Raw genomic sequence first — 14328 nt, forward strand, 5'->3', positions numbered from 1 at the left:
CACCACGAATGCATCTGTATGTCGGCATTTTGCTTCACCACATCGAACCATTCATCAAACATTGAAGCGCGCACATCAATCCTACTAGGATCTGCAGAGTGGCTTTCTGTCACATGTAGATAGTAAACAGAGACTCTGACGTCACATTCCGACTTTTATCACATTGCGCCCACCAACTTTTTTCTGGTACTGCAACTCGCACACGCATCACGTTAATTTCTGAGGATCTGCTCAGAGGACACGTTAAATGAACGCTGGGAAAGCGTGGCAGCCATGATACGTGCGCATACACGTTCTGAGCGTGAAGTATAAACAAGCCCTTGCAGCTCGGAGAGACTAAGTACTGCGAATGGGAGAGCCATGCTGAAGAGTCGTATTGGCCAACTTTGTTTATTTTACCCTTTTCATTTACTTACAGATCTTCACTACTCTTCAGACCTGGGTGTGCACTTCAAGTGTGAGTGAGCATAGCCCTGGTCAAAGGATTTAGAGCTTACAATTGTCTCCCTCTTGGTTTAAGCACACATTTAAACAGTGCAGCGCATCAATGAAAGTGACAATGTTTTGTTAGAATGCTTGGTTTTGCACAGCAGGACCAGTGCTACTAAGCTTCCCATGTTGTACTACAAAATTTAGTTTCCCAGTTTTTTTTGCAGTCTTTAGACTTTTCTTCTAATATCACTGATTTCCAATATATTGCAAAGTTTTTTTTACATTAAATGTTTTTAACTCCTGCGGTGGGTTGGCACCTTGCCCAGGATTGGTTCCTGCCTTGTGCCCTGTGTTGGCTGGGATTGGCTCCAGCAGACCCCCGTGACCCTGTGTTTGGATTCAGCGGGTTGGAGAATGGATGGATGGATGGATGTTTTTAACTCTTCAACCAAAATCCAATGAGTTAAAGGGACACCTAAGCAAAGAATATGGTCACCTGATTGAACATAGCCAGCTCTGCTCAATATAAACCTCACTTATTATATTTTGACTCTTGCAATCAGCGTTAAGCTCCCAACACAAAGTTTCAACAGGCTCGTAATGATATAGTCAAAAGAAACTCCTGAAGATATAAGAAAAAAAAATATCCATGTCATTCTGGCAGGAACCACAAAGCAGTTTGTAGGGTTCATGGACTCCACTGAGCTACAGTCAAAGCAACAATCTTTACTGACTACCGAGTGTTTTCCATTTAATGAGTCTTCCCAGGAGTGGTCAACCCGCCAAAATTACTCAGAGAGCACAGCAAAAAGTTGTTCAGAAAGCCACAGAGGATCCTACAAAAACATCCAAAGAACTGCAGACTTCTCCTGGCTCACCAAAGGTCAGTGTTCATGGCTCCACAGTCAGAAATACGCTGGGAAAACTGGCAAACAGCTGCTGACCAAGACCACCACACGTTTGTTTTGCTCTGTTTTGCTAGGAAGCCCCTGGATGATTTCCTAAGCTTTTGGGAAGAATATCCTACAGAGTGTATAAATGAGATGAAAACTGAAATGAAATAAATTGAAAATTGGATGATATGGGTCCTGTTGTTGTCCCTCGTAAAGCTAATACAGTACTCCACAGTAAGAACATCGCACCAACAGCAAAATGTAGATAAGTGTGTGGATGCTTTGTTGCCTCAGCATCTGGATGGCTTACCATAATTGAAGAAACCCTAAAAAGAAAATTCCTGTTTGTGAGTTTAAGATGAAGCTGAACAGAGTTGAGAAATACAACAAATTGAAGTTTTGAACTGGTTTTGAAAAGTTCAGACATAAACCCAATAAACATGCAGTGACAGGGCCTGACACGAGACACTGATGTACAAAAATCTACCAATCTTTGTAAATTAAAGCAGTTCTTAAAGGAAGAGTGGGCTAAAATCATTCTAATGTCAAAGACTTCAAAGAAGCGTTTGGTGGCAGTCAGAGACATAACCTGTTTTTAAACGCAGTTCTTCACGCAGTGTTGCATATTTTTGACCATTCAAGAAATGAATATCTTCTTCTTCTGTTCCCCCAGATGCCATTTATCTAATATTTGATTTTACTGAACACCCGAAAACATTCAGTTCAGATAAAAGTATCGATTTAATAAATAAAATTGCAATATGTAGTTGTGATTTTGGCATTCATTAATACCCCTGGTACAGAGAAGTACTTGTCGAATGTCAAGGATTGTTTATCCATCCATCCATTTTCCAACCCGCTGAATCCGAACACAGGGTCACGGGGGTCTGCTGGAGCCAATCCCAGCCAACACAGGGCACAAGGCAAGGACCAATCCCGGGCAGGGTGCCAACCCACCGCAGTCAAGGATTGTTTAAACATTATAAATGCATTTTGCTAACAATGAATTTGTTAGAGTAACAATATATAGATTCAGTCATTATCCAACCCGCTATATCCTAACACAGGGTCATGGGGGTCTGCTGGAGCCAGTCCCAGCCAACAAGGTGCAAGGCAGGAACAAATTCCAGGCAGGGTGCCAGCCCACCATATTTTATGATTGTGTGTGCTGTGAAAGGCACTATATAAATTCACGACTACTATTTTGTTCATACTCATGGCTGCTGGCTGTTGTGTGACCTTCTAGATATGCCTCATTAATTCCCTTAAAAAAAAAATAACCTTCCTCATTTTCTGCATGTTATGCAAGCCAAAGAATGCACACGAATTCTGCTAGGGTGGCGTCACTTCACGGTGGAGCTGTGTGCAGTGGGGCAGCTCTCTGGGTAGTTAATCTGTTTATGTAAGAAGCACATTAAGTGCTAACATTCAGACCCTAATAGCTGCCACGACCTTCACAGCATGCAGCTCAAGCACTCCTCTTTGAAGTGTGTCCACTTCAATGTGGTCATGTGAAGCCTTTTATTATGGTGTAACTGTTTAAAAGGTCACTTGGAAGGAAATATTTTCTTGCCCTGAAGACGGCACAGTCCGTTACAAATGGTTTGCTTGAGGTACTATGTTAGCAAAAGAAGTTTTAGAACCAGGGTGCATCAAATCAATTTGTAAATTTTAAACTTTTCCTTTTCTGCTAAAATTAAATTTGAATTATATTTTATATTCAGTTATCTGAATGGTGGTGACATCAGCAACCACTTAGGATAGGCCACAGGGCCTATCCTAACAAGTGTTTGTTTTTAAAGCTCTTTTGATAGGTTGAATTCTAACTAAGCAAATAAAAGTACATTAAAATATCTGGGGAGAAGTATATGTATAACTAAGGCATTGAACCAAACTTTCCATATCTCATTTAAATTTTTATCAACAGGTAAAAGATAGCAATTAATAATGCAGTAATCCATTTTGTTAAACCACACTCATGTACAGGTGCGCAGAGAGTTAAAGCCTATCCTGTCAGAACTGGACAAATGACCGGAGACAAACCTCACTGGAACACTAGGCCATTATAGTGTATAGTCATGCTCACCCACTAGGTGAATTTACAGCGGTCACCTTCCCTAACAAACTGTGGGAAGAATCCAGGAAACCTTTATAACTACTGGCGAGAATGTGCATACTGCATGCTAGCCGTGACCAAACCACAATTCAGATCATGCCGTAACTATAAATCGATAGATAGAACTTTATTTGTTCTCAGGGGCACATTTGGCTTTTTACAGAAGCTCTTTAAATAATGAATACTGTCATACATGCACATCAGAGGGTCACCATCTGGGTCCTCCCAGGTATGCAATACCATTGTGGAGCCAAAGGGGGTGCTGCAGCAAACTGTGTCATCTACTGCCCAGTGAGGGCAACTGACTCCGCCCCTTCTGGTCTGAGGATCATAAAAGCTCAGCTGCCTGGAAAGAGGCACCACCTGTAGACTTAAAGAGCAGAAGGGACGGAGTCCCAGTGAGGCATTATGCAGGCGTATTTCTTTTGGTATAAAGGAACTCCTGTTGCCTTTCTTTGACACACTTGTGCTGAATATTTTCATTGGCTGAAAGTACTTGGTGTTGGTGTTTCCGAGAAAGGGCATGTAGCATTGTTCATAATGGCACTAACTTTTGTTTTAATTCTCTCCTACGCTACTACCTCCAGGGAGTCCAGAGTTCATCCCTTAACTGAGCTTAATTAGCATGTAAATTCAGTGGGCCTCTCTTGAAATTATGTTACCAGCCCAGCACACCACAGCGTAGAAAATTACACAGGCCATCACAAAGTTGTTGAAGATGTGAAGGATTTCACTACCCACATTAAATGAATGCAATCTCCTATAGAAAAAAGTCTGCTCTGCCTTTTCTTATATACTTCACAGTTCATGAGAAGAAAAAAGCAGGTGGAAACACGTATCATCACCTTGAGTCATGAAAGTGCATTTATGTTTCTTGTTGGATGAAGAAGCCCAGCTTCAGCATATCTGACTGAGTGAACCTCTTTTAAGTGACAGATTCATGAATTTATTTTTTACATCTCTTAACAGTTAGAGCAGATGAGGAGTGAACTTCTGCAAGAGAGAGCCACGAGACAAGATCTGGAGTGTGACAAGACTTCCCTGGAGAGACAGGTAACTGGTTCTTCATTCCTTCATAGATGAGGAAAAAAAATTTAAAAATTGGTTTACTCAACAAGATAATTGATAGGAAATAAATCGTGGGGACCAAATCGTGATATGTCTGGATATGCTTGAAATGCCCCAGTTTTTTCTTGCATCTTTCTTATGTTCACCCACCAGGGAACAACCATCATTTTTCCTTCTAATATACCTCTTATGTGGGGTGTGGTTATTTTTGTCCTTTCATTTGGTTATCAGTCAGCCATACTATTTCTGTAGCAGCTTTCTGTTGCAAATACTACCCACGATGCTTTGCAATATAGTTACTTATTTTTTTCTTTGTGATATGGATGAACAGGCAACATTTTCTTATACAGTTCAAAGTTTTAATCTGCAGACCACACTACTATTATATGACATATCTCTATTGCATGTCTAACAATTTCTTTATTTTCATTAATACAGCATGAAAAATATTCAGTTGTAGTTTTAAGTTTTTGCTTAATCGACATTCTGAATTCACAGAATAATGTCTTACAGGCCAACAGAATAACTGGTAGAAGGCTGTAATCCCTTCTGATCCATTACTGCCAAAACAGTTGTATCTCTTAGTAACCTGAGGTGCACACTATAGCCCTATTAGCCAGGTGAATTTATTTTTTTATTTATTTTCCACTAATCCAGTGGTTTGTCACAAGTGGATGCATAAAAGATCTGGTATAAAGGGCAGTCTACTGGCAGCAAGTGCAACCTTTGTGAAAAATGTGTATGAGAAATTCAGACTACTGATGAAGTAAGGAGAAATTTAGATACCAGCAATGGAGTTGTTTTGGACAAAGTGGGAACGTTCTGCTACTTAGGCGACATTTTGAGTGCAGAGAGAGGTGTAGCAACATCAGTGATGGTTGGGATATGATGTACATGAAGTGGTTCCCATTCTGACTTCTAAAGGAATCTGCCCTGCATAGAAGGAAAAAGTTTATTTAAGCTATGCAAGAAGTATTGTTCTCAACGGGAAAGAACAGATAATCAAGTGGATGTGTGAAGTGCCAAATTAAGAAAAAGACCTGGTGTGAAGACAAATGGTGTTGAGCTAAGGAGAAATAGACTAAGGTAGTTTTGGCATGTGGAGCAAAAGGAAAAGGATGAAGAGGCACACCAAGATGGAGAAGGAGGGATGAGGCTAAAGAAGATGCAGTGGTTAGTGGGTGTCAGATGATATGTAAATAATGGGCCTCACCTTAAAGGATGGCCAGGAACATGAAGAGCAGAAGAAAAATTAGGCCTATAAGATTAGCAACTGGCTAACCTGGATAAATCCAGCAAATGGCCCTTAAATTGCTTGTGATTCTTCTATTCTTCTATATTGTGCTTTTTTTCCCCTTTTTTTTAAATTAGGTTACCATTTGAGGGATAGACGAACCCAAACTGTCAATTCCCCCCCATGCACAGTTGACAGTTGGCATAAATTCCAATATTAAGCAAATAGCTGTGAGGCAAAATGAGTTAAATTACAGTAATTAAGTACAATAAACCTAGTTTTAAAGGCTGTGTAGCCAGCAACACTTCCATATTGTCAATGCTGCCTCCTTTCCAGGACCCAGTACTCCTCTCCTCAGTGTTCCTCCCATACCATTTGCTAGTACAGGCAGGTCAACCTACATCTCAAAATGCTGGGATTTCTATTCCTTTCTTTATCCCAACACCAGAGTCTGTTGCACTCCCACCTTTAGAGTAGTGCAAGAATGGGGCTACTCCATCATGAATGCACCTTCTTGTTTGGTTAAGAAAGGGACATGCACTGCATTTGGACTTGGAGGCAATAATTGAAAGAGGTTTTCTCTGTTGAGTTACTTGCTGTTTTCAGTCTGCTTAATTAACTGATGGTTGTCCAAAGGCTTAGAAGATTCCAGTTTAAATTATTTGGGTGTGATCAAGGACAGTAGCTCCTAGTCATCTACCCTTGGATACCACTCTTTTCTTCCAGACTTGCAAAACACAGATTGCTGCATTTAGCAGATGAATTAATAACCATGACAATCTACTTGGTTTTATTAAATTTCAGAACAAAGATCTGAAGAGCAGACTTTCACATCTTGAAGGATTCCAGAGATCCAGTAAGGAAGGAATTGTATCACAGTTGGAATCCAGAGTTCTGGAATTGGAGGAACAATTAGAAAGAGATGAAAGGTACTAATCACTTCATTATTTGTAGTATAATTAACTTGTTTTTTTTTCCTTTTTTTTGTACTCTAAAGTATTCTGCAGTTTGTGATTAACTCTTGTAAGAGTTAATAATATGATCTTCCACTTGACCGTCATTATCAAGTTCTTCCATGAGAACCCTGAATACAATGAGGACTGATTGAGGTCATTTATGTTAGGTAGAATGCCGAGAGGGGGCTGGGTGGTCTCATGGCCTGGAACCCCTGCAGATTTGATCTTTTTTCTCTAGCCGTCTGGAGTTTGTTTGTTTTTTTCTGTCCTTCCTGGCCATCGGACTTTACTTTTTTTCTATGTTAATTAGTGTTCCCTAATTTTAATTATTTATTTTGTCTTTTTTCTCTTTCTTCATCATGTAAAGCACTTTGAGCTACATTGTTTGTATGAAAATGTGCTATAGAAATAAATGTTGTTATAATATGATCTGTATGCTGGCAGGGATCGAGCAAGTCTACAGTTAGCCAATCGAAAGTTGGAGAGGAAGGTCAAAGAGCTGATGATGCAGGTGGATGATGAGCGTACCTCCCTAACCGATCAGAAAGATCAGGTATGAGCTGTAAAAGTGTGCTGCTTTTGTTTTGATTAACAGAGAACAGTAAATGGTGGTGTACCGAACACAAGCATAGGTATGATGGACCTGTCAAAATGTCATCATTTCATGGGAGGTCTGCTAACACTGACCTGTCAAAATATTGCCTGATGGCTGGGTCTATAAGAAATGGTGATGTGAATTCTTGCCTTAACTTTGGAACTGTTCACAGTCCATTCCCTGGACAACAGAAACAAAATGTGCGCTTCATTTCCAAATCGTCATTATCAGCACTGTGCTACAAGATTCCTAACAGGGCAGGAGGACCATCAGAAGCACAAACATGAATGACATGAGATTTGTACACATGTGGACCATTAGGTATGGCTGTACTGCCCTCATATTTCAAACTGATCTCTCGCTGGTGCAGGAAAAAGAAAGTACACTTGCAAAAACTGCATTTAGTTATACAAATGTCCATCTTTACTGTGTGCTGTAGATGAGTAACCAATTTATTGTTCATCCTCTGCCTGATTTAATGCTGCAAGAAGCCAGTGCTGATTAGTTTTTTTGCTTTGTGTAATATATTCATTTGATTGTTTAGTTCTGGGTTGGTTGTTTTCTCCTATTTAACATTTCAGTTCTATTTTTACTTTTTGTACATATTTTTTGGAAAGCTACTCCTGATTTTTAGCTTCAGTGTTGTTTGGTATTGTTTAATCTAGTGGATGGCATAGTTAGCACACTATTATCTTTGTGTTTTTTTCATAGTTGTCTTCAGTAACAATTGTTTAAAACTCTTGTCACACATGTCTACAAGCCACAGTAATGAGCATTAAAGAAATGACATAAATAGTACTCCGAATCATCTGTCACCCCTAAAGTGTTTAATTGTAGTGGAATGAGCTGCTTCCATTGTGAAAACTGCACCTTTGGCTGAATTTAACACATATGGTAACAAACAATTAATACAGACAGTGTCTGGGGCTGCTTACGTTTGAGAAACTCTTATTTACTTGAATTCCTCACATATAATAGTCAACTGTTTATTGTACCCTCTAAATCCAATTTAAGGGACGCCAGGAACCAAAGCTTATCACAGCGTCACTGGACACATGGATGCTTATCTGTCCTAAGGCACAATAAGAAACTCTCTTGCTGTGCGCTGGGAGTTACATGTAATTCAGTTATGATAGAACCTCTACCCAAACAGTAAATTAATTTTCAGAACTATCTTTAATAGTGTTGCTGGTAGACTAAATGTCACGTTTCCACCATAAAATAGTGAAATAGGCCGTCGTTAAGGCAGAAAGGCCTGTCAAATGACACTCCAGTGGGCGATGAGGGCATAAGCAGAATGTTTCAATAGATACAATACACCAGAGATTCTTTGATTTACTATGCACCATATGCACGCTTCATAGTATACACAGTTCACCAATTGATCAAACATTAAAACACATTTCAATTAGTTAACATGAAAGCTTAAATTTGCTACTCAGTAATCAGTACCAGCTTCTCTCTTTGCAAGAATCCATTAATGGTGTCAAAATGGGATGTTATCACAAACATACCATATTCATGTAATTTGGTGGAGTGCTGCAGACATTTCAAGAAAACTTCAGTTTGGCATCCATTTTATTCTTACAGAGTTTGGAGTTCCAGTGATAGTTAACCTCAATTTTAAATTCCTGTTACCAATCAGACCTTACCCCTGGTAAAGACAAAGAATCAAAACTCTTCCAGTCTGAATAGGCATGGTCTGGAGCAGGGGTCGCCAAGTCCGGACCTGGAGGACCACCGTTGCTGCAGGTTTTCATTCTAACCCCTTTTTTTTTTAATGAGTGCCCTGTTTGTGCTGCTAATTAACTTCTTGTGAATTCATTTTAATTGAATTGCTTTTGGAGATTTGTTTCCCTGAATTTCTTCATCATTCCTCTGAATTGCTTCATTGCTTTCCTTAAATGGCACCCAAACAGAAATGAAAAGTGAAGTGAGGGAGCCAAGAGAAGAACAACGAAGTCAGGGCCTCAAACACCAACCAGTTTCACTCCCACCACCTGCTTAATGAGGTGCCAATTCTTGTCGCTAATTAAACCCATTCTTTAATGTCGTGGCTTGTTGCTGCTCTCGTGGTGCATTAGCAGACATTTCTGAAATTATCGATTTTCTCTTTCTAAGAGCACAGTAATAAAATGTTTTGGGGACCTGAGCAGATCAACATTCCTGAGATCTTCATCTTTCTTTATTCTCTGATATTGTATGATGGTCACAGTTTGCTGGTCCTGTTTTGGCTCATTTTGTATCTCATTATTGTTTGGCTGCTAAGTAAGGAACAAGAAACAATTAAGGGGTCTGAGTCTTCAAGAACAAGTCAAATAAAATGAATTCAAAAGAAGTTAATTAGCAGCAAAAGTAGGTCACTCATTAAGAAAAGATTTAGAATGAAAACCTGCAGCCACAGTGGTCCTCCAGGACTGTACTTGGCGACCCCCGGTCTGGAGGACAAGTTTAATTCCTTGATCTTTTTTGGCCTCACTGCCTGTCAGATCAGTCCATTTAGCACAGTTTGCATTGCCACTAATGATTTTTTCTTGGGTTTATTGCTTGTTTTATATCTTGTCAAAAGAAAAAATCACAGCCACTCATTTATTATTTTTTCTTAGCTCAACCTACGCTTGAAAGCACTGAAAAGACAGGTGGACGAGGCAGAAGAGGAAATTGAGAGGTTGGAACACAGCAAGAAGAAGTTGCAGCGGGAACTGGATGAGCAGGCAGAGCTGAATGATCAGCTTCAAGGACAGCTCAACACGCTACGGAAAGATGCGCGGTGAGGCTTTTGAGCTTTGATGGATCATGTCTTTGGGCCTTTTATAGACAATTGTGTGTGTGTGTGTGTGTGTGTGTGTGTGTGTGTTTGCCTGCCTGTTCAATTCCCATCATAGTCGTTTTCTGTGGATGTTGTCACCAACTACCTTATTTTCAGTGCTTTATTAAACATTTGTGCTTTGAGGCATTTACTCTCCCTGCAGTGCAAGGATTTTTTGTGTTCATTCTGAACTGGCTTCTTTATACAGTAACTTATTCCTGCCACTCAAAAAAAACCAAATATATATAAAATAATATACAGTCATATAGGAAAAGGTTCGGGACCCCCTCTTAATTCTTTGGATTTTTGTTTCTCATTGGCTGAGCTTTCAAAGTAGCAACTTCCTTATAATATATGACATGCCTTATGGAAACAGTAGAATGTCAGCAGTGACATTAAGTTTATTGGATTAACAGAAAATGTGCAATATGCATCATAACAAAATTAGACAGGTGCATAAATTTGGGCACCTCAACAGAGATATGACATCAATACTTAGTTGAGCCTCCTTTTGCAAATATAACAGCCTCTAAACGTTGTCCTCCTATAGCCTTTGATGAGTGTCTGGATTCTGGATGGAGGTATTGTTGACCATTCTTCCTTACAAAATCTCTCCAGTTAAATTTGATGGCTGCCGAGCATGGACAGCCTGCTTCAAATCATCCCATAGATTTTCGATGATATTCAAGTCAGGGGACTGTGGCGGCCATTCCAGAACATTGTACTTCTCCCTCTGCATGAATGCCTTTGTAGGTTTCCAACTGTGTTTTGGGTCATTGTCTTGTTGGAATATCCAACCCCTGCGTAACTTCAACTTTGTGACTGATGCTTGAACATTATCCTGAAGAATTTGTTGATATTGGGTTGAATTCATCCGACCCTCGACTTTAACAAGGGCCCCTGTCCCTGAACTAACCACACAGCCCCACAGCATGATGGAACCTCCACCAAATTTGACAGGAGGTAGCAGGTGTTTTTCTTGGAATGCGGTGTTCTTCTTCCACCATGCAAAGCGCTTTTTGTTATGACCAAATAACTCAATGTTTGTCTCATCAGTCCAAAGCACTTTGTTCCAAAATGAATCTGGCTTGTCTAAATGAGCATTTACATACAACAAGTGACTCTGTGTGTGGCGTGAGTGCAGAAAGGGCTTCTTTCTCGTCACCCTGCCATACAGATGTTCTTTGTGCAAATTGCGCTGAATTGTAGAACGATGTACAGATGCACTATCTGCAGCAAGATGTTCTTGCAGATCTTTGGAGGTGATCTGTGGGTTGTCTGTAACCATGAATGACTTTAAAGGTGAGAAGAATCATTTTATATTTGATTCTTGAATAAACTGGTAACCAATGCAAATCACAGAGGACAGGAGTGATGTGAGCAGATTTTTTTATGGCGTATAAGTAAACGAGCAGCAGAATTCTGAACATACTGTAATCTATTGATAAATTTAGTTGGGAGGCCATAAAACAAAGCATTGCAATAATCCAGATGGGTAGTGATGATGAATGCATGAATGAGTATCCTTCACACACTGAGGAAAGAATGCAGATGAGCAATGTTATGGAGATGAAGAAAAGGCCATCTGTACTATTGAGCTAATGTGTGGTTGAAAAGTAAGAAGCTGATCAATGATGACACCCAAATTATAGACTGATGCTGAGGGTTCAACCAGGATCCCATTAATATCAATTTTTAGCCTACGATGGGTAGAGAGGACAGATTTGGTACCAACTAATAAGATTTCTGTTTTATCAGGATTAAGTTGTAAAAAATTATCTGTCATCCAAAGATTGACTTCCTGAATGCAGTCAGTCAGTGCAACAGGTGAAGATGTTGCAGTTGCATCAACACTTACATAAAGTTGTGTGTCTTCGGCATAGCAGTGGAAGCTTAAACCATACCGACGAATAATCTCACCTAATGGAGGCATAGAGATGTGAGAGGATTGGACCGAGAACTGACCCTTGAGGGATACCTTGTGTGAGAGAAGCAGTGGCAGATTTGTGTTCCCTAATGAAGACTTAATACTGGTGATCACTGAGGTATGATGTGAATCAAATAAGAGCAGCACCAGAGAAACCAATAGCTGAAAGTCAGGACAGTGAAATGTTATGGTTAACGCTCAAGTCAAGGAGAACTAGAACAGTGGTCTACCAACATGACTACATTTAGTTTTAATCCAGTTAAAGTTTAGTACAGATGTTTTAACCTGGACAGAGTGGTAGAGCATAGTCTACATGGGCTTTGCATGTTCTCCTTGTGTATTTGTGTGTTGATTGGTATCCGTGATTGTGCTTAATTGTGTATGATTGTCAGTTTTAACACTGAATAATGAAAATGTGTCAGCATGTCAGCATCCACAGAGTGAACATTATATTGCATTTAGAACTTACATGACTTGGCTTATGACTCACCGCTTTCTCTCATTAGGTGTGAATATCCTTGAAAGGCATAAAGTTTAAAAGGTGAAAAACATACAATAAATAGTTTAATGAGTAATATGTTTAGTAAATGTGGGTATTCAGCGATGGTGTTAGGTAGACATATGCTTTAAAGGAAAAGAAAATGAGAGGTGTTCATGGAAACCATCGGGTCGTGTTCATTGCTGCTGGGGTTGGATTCAGCTGCCTGGTGCCCATACCAGTATGTGAGTAAGAAGATGGATGGAGATTGAAAGAATGAAAACTTGTTCAGCATTTGGAGATGATTGTCCATTGTTTAACGCTGAAACAGTGAGCACCATTTCAGCTGGAGTGGATGAAGCAGACTATGCCAGGCTTCTGGTCAGAGACTTCTGCGCTTTTCTAAAGACGGTCCTTGTAGACCGACAAGAAGGAGGCCAGTGGCTGCATTCATGAAGGTGCCATTGGTGTACTCTCTCTTTTAAGTCTAAATTTCTTACGCACACAACAAAAGTAACAAACTTTGATTTCACTTTATATTCCAAACATTTAAGACAATGAAAGAATACGCGTATTGTTAAACCCAACAGTGAAAGAAGTCTCTCGTTTTCCTTTCAGGCGTAAAAGTACATCGACAAATGTCCTGAACGAGCTGGATGATGATGATGACGATGACATGAGCACAGATGGCGAAAGCCTGTATGCTGGCCACTCTGGCTACACCTTTTCTCATGAAGACGCTCTTCGGAGTTAACCGTTTACTGCCACAAGAAATGCTATGTAGAAGACAATTGAAGGAGCCGAGACGGGTAGCACCATCACATCGGCACTGTCAAACATTTTGCATTGTAAACAGGCCTGGTTACTGCTTTTTAGAAGACCAACATTATCTCTGATACCCTTTTCTATATATATATATATATATATATATATATATATATATATATATATATATATATATATATTTTTTTTTTTTTTTTTTTTTTTTTTTTTTTTTTTTTTTTTTTTTTTTTTTGCAGCTTCTTAAGTCTGAGTTGAAATTTGATAACCAATATTTTACTTTTTTTAACGAACAAAGCAAAGAATTCTCTTTTTTATATTCTTTGCTCTTTTATTTTGTTTGAAAAAAAACGTATTAAGCTTCAGTTATTTTTTTATGTTTTTTTTTTTTTTTTTGGATCTTTATTAAAAGTAAGTTGAATATTTACACAGTCAGCTCTACCAATAGAGCAAAGATAATTCTGGTTTTTTTATTTTATTCTTTAGACGAGCCACTTGGGACTTGAAACGTGACATTGTGTTTGCACCTAAAAAAAATAAATAACTTTTATCTTCTATTTATTATCCACTCTGAAGAAGTCATATGACGTGTTTGGACAAACGAAGGCATTTGTATTACAATGATTTAAAGGGAAATGGAAACAAATCATTTAAAAGCATATTGTATATAATACAGTGGATCTAAAGCACGTTTTAATTTGAGGTCTGATTTTTTTTTTTTTTTAATTAGTTATTTGTGGTAAATAAGAAAATTTTTTTTAAAAATTCAAACCCTGATTTTCATAATTTGTATTAAGTGGATAAACGTAGAAAATCTGACAGACCCATTGTTTTTTTTTTTCTTTTGTGTGCACCACTGTGTTTTAGCCTCTGACTTGGAGCCCAGTGCTGTGTGCGGCGTCCAGTGTTACCACAATAAACACAAACTATTGTTTTGGGTGTGTCGCTTTTGTTTGTTTGTTTGTCTTTTTTGCTTTTCTCCACAGAGTTACTTCTTATCTGCAGTCTGAATGAGCGTCTCAGTAACAGCTGTTCTGACA

General features: G+C 39.1%; 1 protein-coding gene across 1 annotated transcript in view; it reads left to right on the forward strand.

The window, feature by feature from the left end:
• The window catches only part of cgnl1 (cingulin-like 1), a 102655-nt gene extending 88667 nt beyond the window's left edge, over positions 1 to 13988 (forward strand). The window contains 5 exon segments of the mRNA XM_028822808.2: positions 4411 to 4494; positions 6548 to 6672; positions 7144 to 7252; positions 9901 to 10064; positions 13127 to 13988. Of these exon segments, the coding sequence (XP_028678641.2) occupies positions 4411 to 4494; positions 6548 to 6672; positions 7144 to 7252; positions 9901 to 10064; positions 13127 to 13262 (618 nt within the window). The 3' untranslated portion in view covers positions 13263 to 13988.
• Positions 13989 to 14328: the final 340 nt, after the last annotated feature.

This window comes from Erpetoichthys calabaricus, chromosome 17 (assembly GCF_900747795.2).
Source record: "Erpetoichthys calabaricus chromosome 17, fErpCal1.3, whole genome shotgun sequence".
Classification (NCBI taxonomy): domain Eukaryota; kingdom Metazoa; phylum Chordata; class Cladistia; order Polypteriformes; family Polypteridae; genus Erpetoichthys; species Erpetoichthys calabaricus.